General features: G+C 50.7%; 2 protein-coding genes across 15 annotated transcripts in view; one reads left to right on the forward strand and one right to left on the reverse strand.

Moving 5' to 3' along the window:
- CEP250 (centrosomal protein 250) overlaps nt 1–4,777 on the forward strand; it is a 48,653-nt gene extending 43,876 nt beyond the window's left edge. For 10 of the 14 annotated variants that reach the window (XM_045980779.1, XM_045980782.1, XM_045980783.1 and 7 more), the window contains 5 exons: nt 903–995; nt 1,200–1,355; nt 1,820–1,921; nt 2,828–2,890; nt 4,271–4,777. In XM_045980779.1, the coding sequence (XP_045836735.1) occupies nt 903–995; nt 1,200–1,355; nt 1,820–1,921; nt 2,828–2,890; nt 4,271–4,534 (678 nt within the window). In that variant the 3' untranslated portion in view covers nt 4,535–4,777. The other 4 variants (XM_045980785.1, XM_045980788.1, XM_045980787.1 and 1 more) reach the window with 4 other exon arrangements.
- Nucleotides 4,778–6,341: 1,564 nt separating this feature from the next.
- On the reverse strand, nt 6,342–14,468 carry C16H20orf173 (chromosome 16 C20orf173 homolog). The gene is made up of 5 exons (XM_045980574.1): nt 14,157–14,468; nt 13,793–13,953; nt 13,525–13,693; nt 7,564–7,595; nt 6,342–6,390 (listed from the first exon to the last, which is right to left on the reverse strand). Exons 1-5 carry the CDS (start codon nt 14,466–14,468, stop codon nt 6,342–6,344), a joined length of 723 nt encoding a protein of 240 aa, XP_045836530.1.
- Nucleotides 14,469–21,705: the final 7,237 nt, after the last annotated feature.

Raw genomic sequence — 21,705 nt, forward strand, 5'->3', positions numbered from 1 at the left:
CAGCTCTTCATCCCACTGCTGTCATTTCTTCTTTTAAGCATTTTCCATGCTGAGAAGTTGGAATTATCTCTAGTTTATAGCTCAGAGAGGCCAAGTAACTTGTCCAAGGTCATATGGCCAGTCAATGGCAAAACTAGATCTAGGGAGTCTGACTCTAGAACGCAGCCTGTTTACTGAACTCCCCCTGTGAGACATACGGTGCCTAGAAAATATCTAGCCTGGGGTCCCCACTTATCAGGAGGGATTGAACCCCAGAGACCTGATTTATGCTTCATGGAGCATGTGGTCATTTTACAAATGAGGAAATTGGGTTTTGGAGAGGGCTCATATCTTGACCCAGGTCATATAGCCAGTAAGTAGCAACAGATACCCCGCTCTGTGTCCCCAGAGTCCATGCTCGCTCTTTATTTTTTTTTTTTTAAGATTTTATTTATTAACTTCACAGATAGAGATCACAAGTAGGCAGAGAGGCAGGCAGAGAGAGAGGAGGAAGCAGGCTCCCTGCTGAGCAGAGAGAGCCCCATGCAGGGCTCCATCCCAGGACCCTGGGATCATGATCTAAGCAGAAGGCAGAGGCTTTAACCCCCTGAGCCACCCAGGCATCCCCCATGCTCTTTCTACACCACCTCAGTGCTCCAGGTTGCTGCTTAATTTATGCAAGATCTCAAACAAGCCAGGTTTTAGTCTTAGCCCACCATGTAACTTGGAATAGACCCCTCTCCACTTCTTTGCTTTGTCCATCTGTAAATAAAGATTCTGCCCCAGAATAGCTCAGAGGCTCCAGGAACAATAAGGCTATAACCTGATGAGAGGATTCAGTGGTTTTGATGAGGATGGGAGGTGGCGTGGGGCTGGATAGGAGGTTGCCATCGTGTGATTTGCTGCACACCTCGATATCCCAGGATGAGTTGGAGCTCACCAGGCAAGCTCTGGAGAAGGAGCGGCTCCTGAGCCCGGACTCAACCAGCAGAGCGGAACGGGGGCCCAGAGAAGAGGTAGGTGCACAGCTGGAGGAGGTGAGCTGCGGGCCTGGGGGGAACCGATGGCCAGGAGGAAGCTCCTTTCCAGGGGCTTGTTCCCCTCCTTTGGGAATTGGGTCCCTGAAGCTCAGACCTGCCACACTGCTCTGTTTGCCCTCTGTCTGTTCCCCCATCGGTCTAAGGGGCTGGCCAGGTGAGAGTCCCCGGGCTGTCCCGCAGGTGCCAGGAGTAGAGGCTGAGCCTGATCTCGGGGCAGAGGAGAAGCAGCTCTGGGGACAGAGGCTGGAACACCTCCAGCGAGCAGTGGCACAGCTGGAGATTGACCGGAGCAGGCTGCAGCACCACAACGTCCAGCTGCGGGCCGCCTTGGAGCAGGTGAGTCCTTTCTCGTGTCCTCAGCGTCCTCCTCTGGGGCTCGGCGCGGGCATCTCCACTTCTCACGGAGCCCCCGGAGCAGAGCGGTCAGCTGTAGCCCAGGGGCCGTATCCAGCCTGCTGCCTCTTGCTGAAAAGCAGTGTTCATGGGAAGACTGGCGAGGTGGAGTCGAATAGTTGGGCCAGAGATCTAACGGCCTGCAAAGCCCAAAATACTGCAGAAAGCATTTGCTAAGCCTGCTCAGAAGGCCTGAGAGGCGGGCCCTACCTCTTCTGCCCCAGCAGCACCTCTCTGCTCTCAGGGCTGCCCTGGCCCGTGCCCTCCTCACCCCTTCTCGAGGTTGCTGTCTCCTGCTCACCCCTACACCCGCAGCCACACCCACGCCAGCCTCCTTTCTCCAGAGGCAGTTCTGTTCCCGCCCCAGAGCCAAGCCGAGCCCTGACTTTTCACGTGCATCTCGGCAGGTGGAGCGAGAGCGCAGGAAGCTGAAGAGGGACTCTATGCGCACATCGAGGACGGGCGTCCCTGAGGTCAGGGAAGCCACAGCTTCATCCCCCACACCGCAGGTTTGCAGGGGGACACTACCATGTGAGCCGCTCCGGGGAGCCCCTCCGGGCTGGCTTCTGCACAGCTCAGTCTGTCCCTGACCCAAGAAGGAGGCCCATCTTCGGTGGGTGGGGATGGAGTCACAGCTCGCAGCCCTACCTTCTCAGGAGCTCAGAAAGCCTTCCCTGATGTGTCACCTCCCTGCCTCCAGACCAGGGCCTCGGCTCATCTAGGAGTGGGGCTCATCAGATTTCTGGTCAGAATCCCGGGCAAGTGGGTATCGGGTGGTACTTGCCAGACCCTGACATGCACATGAGCCTTATAGCAGCTTTGTGGGCCTCTCGGATCTCCTCCCTTATAGGACTGAATTTGCGAGGTTAGAGTCTGTGGGATTTCCTGGGACTAGACTCCCTTTCTGGGGTAAGGAACTGGGGGAGACTCCCCGTACCAGGACTCTTCTAGCTGAGTTATGCCCACCCAGGAACAGTGCTGCAGCCTGTCGGGGAGAGACTGCTTCTGCTAGCTGAGCGTCTCCCAGCCCTCCATCCCCCTTCCTTTATGAAAGCTTCCCAAGGGCAGGCACCTCGTCTTACTTCTTTCTGCACCCCTAGCTCACAGCCCAGGGCTGCCACAAGGCAGACGCATGCTATACTTCTGTAAATTAAAAGGTGACTTCAAGAAGCCGGTGCCATCCAAGCCTTTTGGATGTTCAGCATCAGGTCTGTGGGGCGTCATCCACTAGGCTGACTTGGACCCTCCCAGGCTTTCTTGCCCAATGGTCATGGTGCCCCATGGAGTCCAGTCTGGGTTCTGTCACATAGCCCTTGCCTTGGCCCCCAGGATTGGGATGAGCTGGCTGAAGATGCCTATAGAACCCCCAGGACAGGAAGGCCTATTCCAGTAGGAATGGTATTTGTCTTCCGTAGGATGGAAGAGGAGGACAGAAGGGCTCCTCAGATGCCAAGCACGTGGCCGAACTGCAGAAAGAGGTATATTCTGGAAGGATCAGCTTTGTAAGCCCCCTTTCCCTCCTTTGTCATCAGACAACAAAGCATGAGTGTCTGCTGTGTGCCTGACCCTTTGTGCCCCTCCAGCAGGAGACAGGAGATAGTTCCTCCCTCAGAGAACCTCAGTCGTGTGGGAGGCAAGAAGAGACCAGTCCCAACTCAACCTCCCGTCTGCTTAGGATAGGAGGAGGGAAGAAAGCATGCTACAGACCCCAGACCGCCAGGTTCCTAGCTAGAAAGAGAAGGAGAAGAAAGAGGGCTGAGGGGCAGACAGAGATTCTAGAAGGACAGAGGAAAGCAAACAACGAGCATCCCGGCCTCCTCTGCCCTCACATGCACCCGTGCAGGCCGGACTGTTGCCAGCACACCAGGCAGAGGAGCCTAGCACCAGCACCAAGATCCACACCTGAGAGCGCAGCTCCAGCTGCCACACCCCAGAAAGCCAGGATCAAGTGCCTTCTTGCCTCCCAGGCCTCACCTGAAGGCTCACCCTGTCTCTCAAGGCCCCAGAGTAGTAAGAACCGTGGAATTTTTATTTCTGAGCCTGTTTTGGGAACTGATAGTCACTACCAGCAGAGCCTGACCATACAACTAGACTCAGCTGTTAACTGGAATTCACACGAAGCAGTCCCTGGATGGGGCCCAGATTAGGGTGAGGCAAGGGAGGCACCCAGGGTGAGAATTTAAGGAGATGCTCACGACGACCTAGAGTCCCTCCTTAAATTCCACACCTCAGGGGCCTCTCTGCCTCATCCTAGTCCTGGCACTGCCCTGAGCTCCCCATAACCATCTCCTGGTGCTCTTTGTGTACTCATCGGAGAAACTAGGGTTTGTCACTGATTCCCAGCCCTGGCTGCACCTGAGAACCACCTGGGGAGCTTTGAAAAAACACTGACGCCCAAGCCTCAGCGCAGTCTAATTAAGTCAGAGTATTTATCAAGAGTCTCCAGAGTAGAGCGTACTGCAGTGATGATAAAATACTCTGTATCTCGATCGGGATAGCAGTTACGCACGCGCACATGTGTGATCAAACTCATCACAAAATGTTCTTAAAATCCCGGCATTTTATTACATGCAAATGATCCCTCAATAAAACCGATGAGTGGTTTCGTCATTGCTGTTGTTTGTAAGGTCCCTATCTGAGTCTCCTACATAGCCAGGATTGAGAAGCCCTGGATTTCCCATCACTCCCAAGGGCCCTTGCCCCAGACACCCTAGAGCCTGATCCTGAGATCGGCGTGTGGTAGTTGATTCAAATGCTCTCTCCCAGGAGCCCCAGGAGTAGAGCAGGAGGACCTGGGGCCACTTCAGGGCTCTTAATTACTCTTTCCTTCTTCGTCCCCTCCCCCTCCACCGACCCAGGTGGCCCTGCTGCGAGCCCAGCTGGCCTTGGAGCGGAAGCAGAAGCAGGACTACATCGCTCGCTCGGTGCAGACCAGCCGTGAGCTAGCGGGCCTGCACCACAGCCTCTCCCACTCTCTGCTGGCCGTGGCACAGGCCCCTGAGGCCACCGTCCTGGAAGCCGAGACCCGCAAGCTGGACGAGTCCCTGACTCAAAGTCTGACGTCCCCAGGGCCAGTCCCGCTGTGCCCCAGCCCCAGCACTACCCAGGCCATCTCCAGGTAGCAGCCACAGCCGGGGCAGGATCCGGGCCAGCCTGGGACTGCATGGACGGACAGCTGGCTGTCATGACCCAGTAGGAGGGAAGGAAGCCCGCAAGGCTGGGGGCAGGCCCCGGCTCCCACGGGCGCGAGGCAAGTCACAGCTGCCGGTAGCCCACAGAGTCACCTACAGGAGCATCCGATGCCTCTTGTCTCAAGTGTGTTGTCCCAGCACCTCCCCGCCAACAATAAACCCCGCATCTCTGTGTTTGTTCTCTGCCGCTGTCTCCACTTTGTCATTGGGCGGCCGCAGCACAGCGGGGCATCTGTGAAGGAAGAATTTGCCACAGATTCCTGTCAGGCGGCGTGAGTTCCTTGTCCGCCTGCATTCTGACAGAGAAGGCTTATGGCAGATGCAGCAAGACAAAGCCCCTGTCCACAGGAAGCTTGAGTCCGGTTGGTGAGAACACTCATGGATGAGTCACAGCTCTGTGTGCTGACCAGAGTGCATAGAAATTCCGGGGACCAAGGAAGGAAGGCTTGAGCTGGCCGTTGAAGGATGGCGCATTCAGGCGGGTTGCAAGGCCTGCTGGTGAGATCGGTGGGCCTGTGGAGGAGCGTGCTGGGGCCGAGGGTGGATAGGGAGGGAGGGGGATGCTAGAGGGGCTTAGAATCTAGATTTGAGGGGCGCCTGGGTGGCCCAGTGGGTTAAAGCCTCTGCCTTCGGCTCAGGTCATGATCCCAGGACCCTGGAATCGAGCCCCGCATCAGGCTCTCTGCTCAGCAGGGAGACTGCTTCCTCCTCTCTCTCTCTGTCTGCCTCTCAGCCTACTTGCGATCTCTCTGTGAAATAAATAAAATCTTTAAAAAAAAAAAAAAAAAGGATCTAGATTTGAACTCACGGAAGATGAGGAACTATCATATGTTCTTGACTTAAGTTCTAGGACTTCAGAAACACTGAGTTGACCTTCAGCTAGTCGGTCTCTCGAGTTCAGACACTCCATCTGGCCTCATTCCCCTTCTGCTCTGGGTGAATGCCCCCGGGCTCCCTTCCTGGGCATACCAGCTGGGACCAACTCTGATCCCCCATAGTCCAATCACATGTCAAGCCAGTAAAGAGGCTGGACAATGGCAGAATTCGCCACTTATGGACTGACCCTGGTGGAGGCACCCTGGACTGAACCCCATTCCCTGGCGAAGACTTACTGCTGGCAATTTCCTCGAAGCCTAAGAGAAGTTTTCTTTAAAGAAGCTGGGCTTGGCTGCCTTCTGGCCCTTTAATTGTAGTCTGGAATTCCTTTTTCTAAGCCTGAGGATGGAGCTAAGGCCTAGTTAAGAATGTGGGGGTTTGAGAGCAGCACCCCACTACCCCAAACCTACTTACTCAGGGCTCAGGCCCTTGTATCCCATCGCATCACACAGCGATTGAGGTGGGGGGGAGGCTGTTCACCACTGCTGAAGCTTTATTCTAAAAATTCATGGTACGGGACTGGGCAACAGATGCTTAGTAAAAAGTCACGGTTTAGAACCCCTCCCCCACCCCGAACTATACCTGAGGCCCCAGAGATTCTGGACCCTGGATGCCACCTCTGGTCAGGCTCCCTGTGACTCAGAATCCTCACCTGGTCTTTTCTGTGCCAGGAGTTCTCAAAGACAAACAGGACTTCTCTTGGAACCTTCTTTTCGAGTCTCTTACCTCTAGTTCTCTAGCTTAGAATGTGGACCTTCCAGACAGGACCCAACCTTACCTAAGGGCATCGGGCCAGCACTTTCTTTCCTTGTCCTTGTCCCATGCCACAGCGAATCGGTGGTTGGGTTATGTTCCTGACCACCTAGGTCTCATGGATGTACTTGAGGATGGTGAAGTTGGTCACCAGAACCCTAAGGGGAAAGGTCAGAGCTGAGTGCAAGGGTCTCCTTTCACCAAACTTCTCCTCCCTCCAACCTCCCCCTCGTCTGTTTTGCTAGAGGCTGGTACAGGCCAGAAAGTCCTGAGAGTAGAAAGGGACAAGAGCTGAGCCAGAGCCTGGGCCACGTTCCTGTTCCTAGGGAGTGCCTAGGTCTGGGGGGTGTGGCACCCCATTCTCAATGAGTCTCCATACAGTGTGTGTTAGAACAAGATCACCAGAGCACAACCTAATTACCTTGACTCATCCATCTGCTTTTCTACTTGGGACTAGCAGCAGCTTGAAGGCAAAAAAGCTGCCCGGCATGAGGTAGGGAAGGAAAAACTGGCTGTATGTTAGCGAGGGGGTAGGGAGCGTAGTCACAGGCAGCCGAGTGACAGCAAGATAGATCAGCAGTTACACCAAAAAGCCAAGGGATGGGGCGTCTGGGTGGCTCAGTGGGTTAAAGCCTCTGCCTTCGGCTCAGGTCATGATCCCATGATCCCAGGACCCTGGAATCGATCCCCGCATCGGGCTCTCTGCTCAGCGGGGAGCCTGCTTCCTCCTCTCTCTGCCTGCCTCTCTGCCTACTTGTGATCTCTGTCTGCCAAAAAATAAATAAAGTCTTTAAAAAATAAAAAGCCAAGGGGTGTCCACTCCAGGCCTGGGGCCTCCACCAGTCACACCACCTGGTAAGAGGTGCCCTTGTCCACCGAGGCTCAAGACCGTGTGGTCCACACTACATCTGGAAGTTTCCACAGCGTGTGGATATTCTTGCCAGCTCCCCGGCTCTCTCAAGAACTTTATGTGCAGGTAGGCTCTGTTGGTTACCCTTGTTCCCTGAACCTAAAAATGGGGCCTGGTTCATTCTGCAGAGACAGGAAGTCAGGAGGGCACCGGGGCTCACAGGCCAGCACTGCTCACCACCCTCACCCTCCCGCCCCCTCTGGGACCCAGTGTGCTGCTCAACGGTGGATGTCCCACGGTGCAAAGACTGCAGATCCCCTGAGTCCTGCACTGTTTAGCGCTGGACCGGCATGGGCGGGTCTCAGGGTTTTGCTGCAGCCTGGGGATCGGTGATCGACTGAAATAGATCCTCCTTGGCCTGCTGGACCTGGGTTGGGTCTCCCAGCATCAGTGCCTGTGGAGAAGAGCGCAGACCACTTACCACTTGACACTCACGTTCTCACACAGAGGAGGCTGGACCCCATTGGAGTGGAAAAGGAGTCAGGGAGGGGATACAGCCCAGAGCCTGGGAACTCCGGAGATGGAGGTCTCCAGCTCCATGAGTAGCTTTGGGGCCCATCTGGAAGTGCTGGTCAGACCAGGCAGACAGCCTGCCCGTGAAAACAGGCTATGCAGATGTGGCGCCGTGGTGAGCAATCTCAGAGCCTCTGCAGCTCTGGGGCCAGCAAGAGAACTTTCCAGAAGCACCATGGAGGTGGGGATCCTTTACCCACAAAAGCATCAAGACAATTCCCAGGCTAAGACTTTGCATGCAGGCCTTCTCGCAGCATGTGGGACAGGTCCCTTTCAGCCAGCTGTTTGTTTCATTAATTGGTCTTCAGACAGATGATCCTGTGTCCTTTCCTCCCCAGCACCACCCTGCAATACCTCACCTCCTACCCCCTGACCCACTGACCACCTGTTCGCTCCCCAGGCCAGGGGAAGGGAACAGCTGAGCTCTGTGCAGACACTAGCCACGAAGAGCAGAGCTGGTGAGGGAGGGGGGCAGGGAGCAGGAGGGCAGGGCTGTAGGAAGCAGCTAAGTTCCCTGTGTGATCCTCCAACACAGCAGGAAGAGAGCACAGGCTCAGCTCCGCTCGCCACACTTAGAAAGCAGGCAAGGGAGCATGAAGACCACAGGGTCTCACTTGGGGCTCACAAAGTAGACTTTGCTCCGTCTACTCTGCTGAGACCCGGGTTTGCCTAGACCCCCATGGAGGCAAGGCCGAGAATGGAGGCTCCTCCAGAGAAGGGAGGGCTATGCTCATGGGGTGTCACCCAGTTTGTTTATACTGGTGGCCTGTCAGTGTGGACATCGTGACCTTTCTTCTTAGTCCTTTGTTAATCAATGTTAATCAGCTCTTTGTATGCCTTCGTGAGGCCCAAAGCCTCAAGCAAGTGGGAGGGCTTGGAGGTAAAAAGGTGAATGGGTTGGGGGTCTGTGGAGAGTGCATTTCTCCGCTAGCGCTCTGCCCTGTGTCCCTCTGAGAGTGGCTACTCTCTGATCTCAGCACATGGCCCTGTGTGTGGAGGTGGGCAGGGAGAGGAGAACTTGTTTTCAAATTTGATTCTTCCTTAACTACTACTGCCTGTTGTCGAGGTAAGGGAATCAGGGAGGGCTTTATCCAGTGTCTGGTGATCCGTAGGTCACTCTTAAACCTCCTCTCTTGGTTTCCTGTCATAATATCTCCTAGATCTGAGTATTCGGCCCTGCCAGGCAGCTCCAAGAGTCTAAGGCTTGCTCCTAGCCAAGAATAGCCTGACATTCTAGCAGGCTGCTTCCCTTGCCTTCTGCTGGTGCCTGGAGTAGACTTAACTCCCTTCTCTGTATAAGGGCCCACCTCTCGTCTGCCCAACTCCAGACATAGAAACCTTGTGGAGAAAATGGGCTGATTGCTGCCCCTGCCCCGGATCCAGCTCTTCATTCACTTGGCAAATACTCATCACGCCTGTGTGTCACGAAGCTGCACAGTGAGCCCTGAAAAGAGGAGCTCTTCGCCAGGGAAGACACGCCTGGGTGTAGACAGACACTCGCAGAATGACCCGGATGTCCGGAAGAGACTCACTGGCCACTCGATGAAGCCAGACAAAGTGCCGCAGAACATCATGGTGGAAGAGAGCGCTAGAGAACCCTTTCAAAGTGTTTCCAAGCTGACTGGATGAATACACTGGGATTATGGGGTCCTGAGGTGCGCCTGTGTGTCCCAAGAATGATGGCAGGCCCTTGGAGCTCTACCAGCTAGCCTGCTCAAGTCAGACCTTCCTGAGCAGAGCAGAAGCATCAGCCACAGGTGAACTTCAAGGCAGCCCACAAGCCTAACATCCACCACGAAGGCTTCATTACAGTCCCATGCACTGGGCCAAGAGGCGGGCTGACTCAGACACCAGACACTGGGAGAAGTAGGAAGCTGTGGTCACGGACCGCGCTGGCTCCCCACTGTGCCAGCGGCCTCCCTCACAGTCACCTGCTAAGCTCTACAGGGTGCGCCGCTGGAGGCTGAGAGGAGGAGGGGAGAGGCAACATTTGGTGTATCCTGTGCCCTTCCAGGAGGAGACAGGGTTGATGCCCCGTGGGGTTCTTCACGGCAGCCCAGCATCAGGGACCCCGCCCCACAGGTCACATTGTGAGTTCCTGCCTGGAGGCCTGGGGGATAATCGCCTTCCTCTTGGATTCAGCCCAGGGTCCGGCGGACAAGGGAGGACTTGGAAATCAAGGATAATGGGGACAGGAATACAACAGGCCAGACTGTCATATCCCCTCTCTCTGAGACGGGGGCCTCTATTGCCAGTGCAGGGGTTCTGGGCCTAAGGCAGAGACGGGGAGAGGAAGAACCTCCTGGCCCCTCTTAAGAAAAGAACCAACAGTGATCTAACCATGATGTGGTTGAAAGTACATTTCTCTCCACCCAAACTTGCCCACCGCCCCCCACCCCCCGCAGATTTTTGTTTCATTTATTTAAAATAAAGCCAGTGCATCCCCTGGTTACAAAATTCAGTAGAAAAGAAGGTAGCCATTTCCCACCCAGTTCTTTTCCAACCTCTCTCCAGAAGCAGCTGATTCTTAAAGACTATTTCTGTAGTGGGTAACGTTATTCCTCCAAATAGGTTTATATGCGTCATGTTGGGTCCAGTACCCGGAATAACAGACGACGGGCAGCTGTGCTGCTCACGCCTTTGGGGATTTTTGGACTCTGGCTCCAAGCAAAACAGCCAGTCACCACAGAGCCCTTGGGGAGCGGGTACATGTGCACCTGGTCGCATGAGGGACATAGGCATTTTGTTAGTGTGTGTGTGTGTGTGTGTGTGTGTGTGCACGCGCACACGCACATGCTTGTTGGGCAGACAGGGAGGTAGAATGTACTGGCTATTCTTTACAGACCCAGCAACTGCACACCCTCGTTGGCTGAAGCTGTCTGGTTACCTTGAACCACTGTTTCTACAAGGAATGCAGGATAAATGCTTCCCCCTCCCCAGCTGATGTAACAGTTCCCCCCAACGAATTGGTTTTATTTGTGAGTCTCTTTATGGACTCGGGATCTTTTTTACATTCCCTGTGATTCCATCACGACAAGTGCTACTTTTGATGTTCAAATCTTCCCAACGTTGAGGTCTGGGTTTTCCTTTGTACCTTTCCCGTCCAGACTTGGAATCTTTTTGTGGGAAAGAAGCGTTTAGAAAACAAAATCTGCGTTCTGGGATTAATCCTTGCTACCGCTATGTTCAGGCTTTTAGACCGTTCAGATGACAGAGCAGAAAATGTGTTCGCAAAATCGTGAGTCAGGGCGCTTGGGTGGCTCAGTGGGTTAAAGCCTCTGCCTTCAGCTTAGATCGTGATCCCAGGGTGTTGGGATCAAGCCCCGAGTTGGGCTCTCTGCTTATCGGGGAGCCTGCTACCTCCTCTCTCTCTCTCTGCCTGCCTCTCTGCCTACTTGTGATCTCTGTCAAATAAATAAATAAAATCTTAAAAAAAAAAAAAGAAAAGAAAAGAAAAATCATGAGTTCACCGCGGTGTTGGCTGCACAACAGCATATGCTTAATGGCCCTGCACCGCATGCTTTAAAATGGTCAAATGGTAAATGTTGTGTATATTTCACCACAATAAAAACTAACTTAAAAATTGAGTTTATAATGATATTTCCAATTTGAATGTAATGTCACAGGGTTTTTACTCTACCTGTCTGACTTTATACTTGGTTCCTAATAATATTACTATAATTATTTATTACCTTATTCCATGATACTCATCGTATAGTTTCAAAAATAATACCAATATTATAAAAAAATCTACTAAGTGACGCTTAAAATGTCTTTGTAGCCCTTTTTGCCCACAGAAGATATCCTGCAAAGGATACACAGTGTACTGAGTTCCAAAGGAACTCGAAATAATTCTTTTCTCTGGCGCTTCTGTTATCAAGTTGATATATGGTTAGATCTATTTGATTTGTTCTCAGCTTCAGGGTTTGCTTGTTTCCTCTTTTCATTTGATTAAATTTATTGGTGAGAGATAGGTAGATAAATAGATATTCCTTGTGAGATATATACATACATACGGTTTGGTGATATGTGTGATACGTATGCTGTTAAGAATCTGAAATAGGGGACACCTGGGTACCTCAGTGGATTAAAGCCTCTGCCTTCGGATCAGGTCATGATCCCAGGATCCTGGAATCGAGCCCCGCATCAGGCTCTCTGCTCAGCAGGGAGCCCGCTTCCTTTCCTCTCTCTCTGCCTGCCTCTCTGGCTACTTGTGATCTGTCTGTCAAATAAATAAAATCTTTAGAAAAAAAAAAAAAAGAATCTGAAATAGGGGGCGCCTGGGCTGCAGTGAGCCTCTGCCTTCAGCCCAGATCATGATCTCATGATCTCAGGGTCCTGGGATCGAGAATCACATCGGGCTCTCAGCTCGGTGGGGAGCCTGCTTCCCCTTCTCTCTCTGCCTGCCTCTCTGCCTACTTGTGATCTCTCTGTCCAATAAATAAATAAAATCTTAAAAAAATAAAGAATCTGAAATAGGATATAGCCCTTTAATATCACCAGGACTCCAATGAGAGAAATAAGCTATGGTTTTATTTAGCAGCAGAGTGATCTATATCTGGGGTCCCCCTTCTGACACTCCGTGGTCCCCCTCTCCTAGGGCCTCCGGGAGCTGAGCAGGATGGAAAACGTGTCAGCTGTAGATAGCAACCTTCCCTTCACCCTGCAGCGTGAAGATGACCTTCTGCTCTTCTTTGAAACTGTGCATGTTACTTTCAAACCAATATTTAACATCCCAGTAATGGGACCACCTCATGAGCTGGTCTGTCCCAAAACCAAATAAGGACACCTGGGAAATTGGCTAAGACAGGAGAGAGCCCCAGGGTCTCAGGCTGGATCCTGTCCTGCCCGCATGTCTGCCAGTGACGCCTCAGCACTCATGGAACAACTAGTGTGATAGGCTTCCTCTTAGAGATGGGAGAACCGAGTTTGCCTTCTCCAGGGAAGACACACTCTGAACACACAGTGTGACCCCAGAGCCGAGCAAAGGGCATCAACAGCTGGTCCTCCTCATACTGGAGGAAGAGAGAGAACTCCCCAGAGAGACCCAAAAAGGACATTCCCGGCAGAGGCGGCAGTGTGTGAGAAGGCAGGAGGCAGCTGGGGTTTGGGGAACACCAAGAAGCCCCATGTGGGAGCCTGGAGAGAGGAAGGCGGGGGGGTGGGGGTGGTCAGATGATGTAGGGTCTTGAAAGAATTTTTAGACTCTCTGCTTGTGTGGGAAATAGACCAGAATCTTTCTTAACCTGGTCACAGGTGTGCAAGGATAGAGCAGAGCCACGAGTGCCAGGAATGCACACTGACCCCGATCACCCAGCCAGTTGCCCTGGTTGTACCTGAGGAAGTGGGGCTGATCACCAGGGGGTGGGGAAGAAGAGAGAGGGGCCTGAACTGGGCCCCTTGCCGCAGCAGCCCACAGCCCCGTCTTACTCCCTCCTGTCCTCTTACCTGGTCTTGGTTGCCTTCCATTCCACTAGGGAACTGGACCACCTTCCAGAATCTAAGAGAATTGGGAGGTAGGGGAATTTCAGCAGTCTGAGACCTGAGAAGGTTCTGCAGGTGCCCTTAATAAGCTAGCAGAGGGTCGGGGCACCTGGGTGGCTCAGTGGGTTAAAGCCTCTGCCTTCAGCTCAGGTCATGATCCCAGGGTCCTGGGATGGAGCCTCGAATCGGGCTCTCTGCTCAGCGGGGAGCCTGCTTCCTCCTCTCTCTGCCTGCCTCTCTGCCTGCTTGTGATCTCTCTCTCTGTCAAATAAATAAAATCTTAAAAAGAAATATAAGCCAGCAGAGGGTCTCCCTGGAGCCCCTCTGTCCTCCCCTGCAGTGACCTCCCCTGACCCCCATACTAAGAACGTTTGGGTTTCCAGACCATCACCTCCTCACTCGGATCATCTGAAGTCCACACCAGACCAGAAAGCTTCAGCAGCAGCACCAGCTGTCTCCAGAAGCCCTGGATGCTGGCGTTCCCAGGGTAGACGAAGTGTCCTGAAGTTTGGTTCTGCGCCATCTCAAAGCCTTGGGTATGGCCCTGGTTCATCCTGGGAAGGAAAGCAGGAACTGCCAGCACTCTGAGGGTACCCCTGGCCTTCCCAAGGCCTGCCCTCTCCCCAGCCCCCACCCAAAGGGTGTGGGGGTACCAGTTGACGTTGTGGCTGAGGCCAGAAGCCCGTAGGGTCTTGGGGTTCCCCACCAAAGCACAAGTCCCACAGCAGAGATGGAAACGGCTTACTGAGGGCCTGGGAATCACCTTGAACAGCTTCTCCCACATTTTGCCAAGCCCATTTTCTGAGTTCATGCCCTAGAAACAGCAGAAGGGAAATCAGGGGCTGGGACCTGGGTGTCACCTGGTAGTGGGCGAAGTCCCCATGCTGGGGTCAGGGGTCAAGACCACAAAGATGAGAAGTGTGCTAAGCCAGGACGAAGGCTTGGGTGGGAAAGAGGGACATGGGTTAGGCCTTGAAAGGATAAGGGGTGGGACTGGGCTCAGGGCTGCCCACTGACCAACCACCAGAGCACAGTGTCAGGGGTCAGAGACTCTGTCGTCCCCATCAGGTACTCCACAGTCTTCTCACAGCGGGCAGCAAACCCTGTCCGTTCTCCAGCTCGGTGGCGCCAGAGGGAGGAGTTTAGCGTCTCTGAATCGCAGCCCCTTGTCCGGAGTTGGAGCCAGGGGCGGTTGCCATGCCGTGGTACCAAGACCATCAGTTTCTCCTGGGGGGCTGATTCAGGTCTGAGATCCAGGCAGGGGGCCATCAGCCACAAGAGAAGCACCCAGAAGACCCACAGGACAAAAATCTGCCGGAAGTGCTTCATGTTCCGCCCAGAGGATGGGTCCTGTGGCCAGTGGCGCACCGACTTCTCTGCCTGGGACTGGGAAGGAGGAGGAGGAAGTGAGGCCCCAGCACTTCTCTATCCCCTCGGCCCCCAGGGCACCCCAACCCTCCACACCACACCTCCCAGCCCCTCATCTCCTCCCTCCCTAGCCATCTGTTCACCTCCAGAGAGGACTATGACTGGCCCTAGGACGAAAGGTGCAAGGGCAGAGAGGGGCCTGTACCCTCCCCACAGGAGGAAGTCTGAGCTCTCGGGGTGGTCCTACGTGCCACCACTGATACCAGAGCGCTCATCACAAAACACACATTGTGACCTCCTTCCCCGTCTGGGCCAAGAGGCCACCCTGTCCTGTCCGCCAAACACCTGTGGTCTACACTGAATGTAAGACCCACGGGGACAGGCACCGAACCTCTCTGTCTTTTTTAGCTCCACTTCCCTAAGACTTCGAATCATCTAATAAGTATTCATGGAACATACAAGCAGAGTTGAGAGGGAACTTAAAAACAAGGGCGCCTGGGTGGCTCAGTGGGTTAAAGCCTCTGCCTTTGGCTCGGGTCATGATCCCAGGGTCCTGGGATCGAGCCCCGCATTGGGCTCTCTGCTCAGTGGGGAGACTTCTTCCTCCTTTCTCTCTCTGTCTGCCTTTCTGCCTACTTGTGATCTCTGTCAAATAAATTAATTAATTAATTAAATCTTAAAAAAAAAAAAAACAACTAGTTAGTACCAGGGGCACCTGGGTGGCTCTGTTATTAAGCGTCTGCCTTGGGCTCAGGTCATGATCACAGAGTCCTGGGTTCAAGCCCCGCATTGGGCCATCTGCTTAACGGGGAGCCTGCTTCTCCCTCTCCCACTCCCCCTGCTTGTATTCCCTCCCTCGCTGTCTCTCTCTGTCAAATAAATAAATAAAATCTTAAAAAACAAAACAAAACAAAAACTAGTTAGTGTCAGGGTGATGGCCCCTCTCCAATTGTGTAACTTGGGCTCAAACCTCTCTTCTATTCTCCAGACCTCATATTCAGCAACGCAGTGGACTTTCCCTTAGATGTCTCAGACATCTCTCCTGCTGAACAAGCCTGAGGCTGAACTTGTGGTTTTTCCCTTTATACCAATCCTTGCCCAAGATTCCTCCATCTCGATAAACATCCCTCTGGTCACCGAATTGCTGAAGCCAGAAACCCCTATGCTCTCCTGGATTTCCAAAACCATTTTGCATTCATTTGTTTCTGTCTCACCTTCTTCATCTTTTTTTTTTTAAGGATTTTTATTTATTTATTTGACAGACAGAGATGACAAGTAGGCAGAGAGGCAGGCAGAGAGAGAGGAGGAAGCAGGCTCCCCGCCCAGCAGAGAGCTGGACACGGGGCTCAATCCCAGAACCCTGGGACCATGACCTGAGCCGAAGGCAGAGGCCTTAACCCACTGAGCCACCCAGGCGCCCCTGTCTCCACCTTCTTCTTATCACCTTCTTCATCTCCACTGTCACCCCCTCAATTCAATCTTCACCAGTGGAAAATATTAAAAAACAAAATGACAGGGGCATCTGGATGGCTCATTCGGTTGACTCTGTTTTTTTTTTTTAATTTTTTTTAAGATTTTGTTTATTTATTTGACACAGAGTGAGAGATAGAGAGCAAGAGAGGAAACACAAGCAGGGGAAACAGGAGAAGGAGAAGCAGGCTTCCCACTAAGCAGGGAGCTTGATGCAGGGCTTGATCTAGGACCCTGAGATTATGACCTGAGCCCAAGGCAGATGCCCAGTGACTGAGCCACCCAGGCGCCCCTAGGTAGGACTTCTTAAAAGTTAAAACATCTTGAACTATTAGCTTTGCTTCTCTTTTTAACAACTTTGTTGAGGCACAATTTACGTGTCATAAAATCCACACATTTTTAAGGTCAATGATTTTTTAGTAAAATTGTAGAGTTGTGCGAAGATCACCACAACCCGCTTTAGAACATTTCCGTCAGAGACCCCTCATTCACAGCTACTGTCAATCCTACTCCGCATTCCAAGCAACCTCTCACCCACTTCCTCTGTAGATTTGCCTTGTTGATTCTCTCACGTAAATGGAATCATACAGTGTGTAGTTTCCTTTTTTTTAATATTTTATTTATTTGACAGAGAGAAATCACAACTAGACAGAGAGGCAGGCAGAGAGAGAGGAGGAAGCAGGCTCCCCGCGGAGTAGAGAGCCCGATGTGGGGCTCGATCCCAGGACCCCGGGATCATGACCTGAGCCGAAGGCAGAGGCTTTAACCCACTGAGCCACCCAGGTGCCCCCAGTGTGTAGTTTCTTGTATCCAACTTTTTTTTTCTACCATAATGTCTAATTGGCTATTTAACCCTCCCCCTGATTTTTTTAACTCAAATTACTATATTTTTCGTTTCTAGAAATTCTTTTAAATTTTAATACCTTTTCTTTCTTTCTTTCTTTTTTTTTTTTTTAAGGAAGTGGGAGAGGGGCAAAAGGGGAGAATCTGAAGCAGGCTCCATGCCCAGCACAGAGCCTGATGTGGGGCTCAATCTTCCAACCCTGATATCACGACCTAAGCTGAAATCAGGAGTCAGACTCCTAACCAACTGAGCCACCCAAGTGCCTCAAATTTTAATTTACTTTCAAGTCTTCCTGATGTGATACTATTTTTACATCTTGTTTCTTAAATGTTGTTAGTCACTCTAAACAGAGTTTTTATCCAAAAGATCCATTATCTCAAATTCGCAGGAGTCTAATCATGCTGATGGTGTCTGTTGAGTCTTGTTCATGAGGGACTGTGTCCTTTTTTTTTTTTTTTTAAAGATTTTATTTATTTATTTGACAGATAGAGATCACAAGTAGGGAGAGAGGCAGGCAGAGAGAGAGAGAGGAGGAAGCAGGCTCCCTGCCAAGCAGAGAGCCCGATGCGGGGCTCGATCCCAGACCTGAGCGAAAGGCAGAGGCTTTAACCCACTGAGCCACCCAGGCGCCCCAAGGGACTGTGTCCTTAAGTATTTTGGAAAGTTGAGCAAAGTTTTATCCTTGAGAATGCTGTGTGGCTTAGGCTGAGGTGTGTTCCCTCAGAACAGTTTCCTGCGTGCCTCCGCCAGGCACCCTCAAATCTAAGTAAATTTCTCCACCTTGGAGCTTCCAGACTAAGCAGAGAATATAAATCCAAATCCCAAACTTAGATGAGGACAGGCCTGTGTTTACAGAGTCCTGGCAATGCTTTGTTTTTATGTTTTTTTGTCTTCCTAGCAAGGACACAAGTTGAGACAACCTTGAGCATTCTCTTTTTCTTCCTGTACAAGTGGATGCTTTGTTTTATTTTGCTTTGTTTTGTTCTGGCCTACATTTTTTCTATGGGTTTAGCTCTGTTAAGAAGCCTTCTTTTTATTGAGGCCTGGAGGTATCATCTGCTTTCCCTATATAGGCATTAATAGCCAATACCCAAAAAAGACACTCCCTATCTATTTTTGACAATGATTATAAGGCAAGAAGAGTATGGTCACGGGAAGTTCAGGCCACACTGACTAAAAAATATTTTATGAAACCATTTTCTTCCCATCTACTTTATTCTAATAAAAAAATCAGTTCCTTCCAAAGTCTTCCTAAATTAATGTAGTATCTTACTACATTATTGGTACCAACATATTACTCTCCAATGTAGAAGATCTTTTATATGAAAGTGCTTTGTGAGCTCCAAATGTCTATGTTACTATGAATTATTATATGCTAAAAAGGAAGAAAAGGAAGAAGAAAAGCCAAGCTTGTAGATTACTGACACTCCAAGTCCCCCTTAGCCACCTCTCCCTGTCCCATCCCCAGAATCGCAAAGTCAGCTCACAAGTTTACTGCTTTTTTCAACTCTCTCACTTATAGCCCCTGGGAATTTCTCTTACTTTTTCATGAGTCGGCTGTATGTTCCAAAGGATAATTTTTATTTAGCATTTCAAGATATTTCTTAGCAAGAAGTTTTCCAGGATTAAATCTACATATTATTGGAACTAGAATCTTTATAATTAGCTTGCTCACTGGTCATTGTTTTAGGATTTGTGTAATAATTTTTTAAAGATTTTGTTTATTTATTTGAGAGAAAAAGCGTGATTGTGGGGGAGGGGCAGAGGGAGAGGGAGAAGCAGATTCTCCACTGAGAAGAGAACCTGACCCTGCTGGATCCCAGGACCTCTGGGATCATGACCAAAGCCAAAGGCAGATGCTTAACCCACTGAGTGACCCAGGCACCCTTGATTTATGTAAGTATTTAAAGAATGTTTTACAAATGTTGAAAGACGATCCTTCCTTATGTGGGTTGCGCCATACTGAGCATAGAAAGTATTTGCTTGTGAGTCTTTTCTGAGTCCAGAGCTTTTCAAACAAGAGTATGCCTCAGAATCACCTGGAAAGCTTAATAAAAACACAGAATGCTGAACCTCATCCCCAGAGCTTCTGACTTAATTTTTCCGGGGTGTGCCTGAGAATTTGCATTTCTAACTAGTTCTCAGGTGATGACAATGCGGTTGGCCCAGAGGACCCCACTTTCAGAACCACTGTCTTGCCTTAATAGATCTAGTCAGAAAGTATTTTACAGAAAAAAAAAAATAATTCCTCTATTAAAATGGAAGCTCATATTCTAATTTTTTTTTGTTTTCTAAAGAGAAGCTTATATTTTCCCTGCAATAGCATCTTAACTGGTGTATCTACTTCTGTTCTATCCATCCCTTGTCCATTCTTCACCTAGCAACTGGCATGATCTTAAATTAATTTCTTGCTTAAATCCTTAAAATGGCATCCCATTACATGCAGATTAAAATCCAAAATCGTCATTCATCTCACATTTTCCAGACATTCTGGCTTTTCCTTTTTCCTAGAACTTTCCAAGTTCTCTCTTGCCCCAGGACCTTTGCGCTTGTAATTCCTCTTCCTAGAACACATTACTCCCTCCCACTTAGTACTTCACCTCTCTGGTTCCTTCCTTCTCTTCAAGTGTCATTTTAAATGTCACTCATCTTGGGGTCCATTCCCTGACCCCAGTATTATTCAAGTCTGTAAGAAGCTCTTTTTTTTTTTTTAAGATTTTATTTATTTTTTTGACACAGAGAGAGAGAGAGATCACAAGCAGGCAGAGAGGCAGGCGGGTGGTGGGGAGCAGGCTTCCCGCTGAGCAGAGAGCCCGACGTGATGCTTGATCCCAGGACCCTGAGATCATGACCTGATCCGAGGGCAGAGGATTAACCCACTGAGACACCCCAGCGCCCCTATAAGAAGCTCTTTTTTAAAAATATTTTATTTATTTGACAGAGAGAAATCACAACTAGACAGAGAGGCAGGCAGAGAGAGAGGAGGAAGCAGGCTCCCCGCGGAGCAGAGAGCCTGACGTGGGGCTCGATCCCAGGACCCTGGGATCATGACCTGAGCCCAAGGCAGAGGCTTTAACCCACTGAGCCACCAAGATGCCCCTGTAAGAAGCTCTTCTAATTGGACTCTGAGACACACTGACACAGCTCTGTTATGATTCTTCCTTCTCAGTGGAAGCAGTGGGATTTCTACACTGTGACTATTGTTTTCAATCCAGAGACACCGAGGTCTCCGTATTTCTCCCAAGAGAAAAATGGTCCATCTGCAGTGGGGAAGGAGAACATGCAAGAAATGCATTTATTTCTTTAACAATTAGGAGAAGTTCATTTATCAGTGTGAAAATAATGTGAAAGAAGACTGTGATGGGGCAGAAGGAAACAATGAAAGGAACTGAAACCTTCCTCTTCTCTGGATGGGCTTGTAGGCTGCAGCTACAGGGGACCAGTGACCTGTTCTACAGGGGAATCAGTCCTGTGCAGTCCCTACCTGCTCCAAAGTTTGGAGGAGCCTGCCTTGATGGAGAAGGTTGAAGCATTAGTATAAAGCCTGACATTATGAAGAGTGAAGTCTCTAACGAGTCAGCCGTTTGGTCTCCTGTCACGGCAACCTAAAAGAATTCTGGAAAGAGCATGACCATCTAATCCTAGAATTCCTAAAACAGAAAGTCCCCTACCCCTGTTGTCACTGTTATAGTTCCCTTATTATCTGCTTCACAGTACAAGACACATTCCTCTTTTTAGTTTTCTTTCTTATTTTCTTTCTTTCTTTTTTTTTAAAGTAAGCTCCATGCCCAGTGTGGAGCTCAGTGTAGGGTTTGAACTCACCATCCTGAGATCAAGACCTGAGCTGAGATCAAGAGTCTGATGCTTAACCAACTGAGCCACCCAGGCACCCCTGCTTTTTAATTATTATTTACTCTTTTCCCAATTGTGTATATGGTAAAATACACATAACATAAAACTTACCATCTTAACCATTTTTAAGTGGAATGTATATACATTTCTTGTTTACCTACTTTGAGGTCCAGAAGAAATGGGCTGGAATCAACCCAGCCGCCACCCAGGGTTTAAGAGAGCAGAGTCAAGGTTGACTCCAAGGGTTTTGCGCTGAGCAAATGAATGACTTGCGACAGGTATGACTAGAGAGGAGAAAGAGAATGTGTGTGTGTGTGTGTGTGTGTGTGTGTGTGTGTGTGTGTGTGTGTGTGAGAGAGAGAGAGAGAGAGACAGGGGAATATTATATATCTGCTGCAGTGTGACAAATTATCCTCAAAATTAGTGGCTCAATAGAACAAACATTTGTCTTTTCAGTTTCTGTGGGTTAGGAATTCAAGACTGGTGTGGTTGAGTTGCCCTGCCATTAACTGGCTGTGATCTAGGACAAGTGACTTAGCTTCTCCAGGCAGTTCCTCTTCCAGAAAATGGAAATGAAAGTCCCACCTACTTTCTACAGCAGTGATTCTCAAACTAACTGCAGGGAATCACCTGGGATCCACTCCTAGTTTCTGATTCAGCAGGTCTGTGGTGGGGCCAAAACGCATTTTTAACCAGGTACCCAGGTGATGATGAGGTTGCTAGTTGGGGACACTTTGAAAGGCACTGTTCTAGGAGGTTCATGTTGTTCCAGAAGTCTGATGGAAAACTCTTGGCTCAGTTCCTACGTCAAGGCAAGCGAATGCTGCTATTACTGCTTCCACCCCGCAGAATCACCTCCGGGAGCCCTGTCCACAAGACACGACTACTCTGTCCGCGGGAGAGGTCACCGCCACCAAGTTCAGACTGCAGCCCCCAGCACCCGTGGGCGGGGCGGCCCGAGCGAGAACAGGAGCGAGGGGTGGGGCCAAGCGTGCGCATTGGTGCGCCTGCGTGCGCAAGGAGAGGGGGCGT

This window comes from Meles meles, chromosome 16 (assembly GCF_922984935.1).
Source record: "Meles meles chromosome 16, mMelMel3.1 paternal haplotype, whole genome shotgun sequence".
Lineage (NCBI taxonomy): Eukaryota > Metazoa > Chordata > Mammalia > Carnivora > Mustelidae > Meles > Meles meles.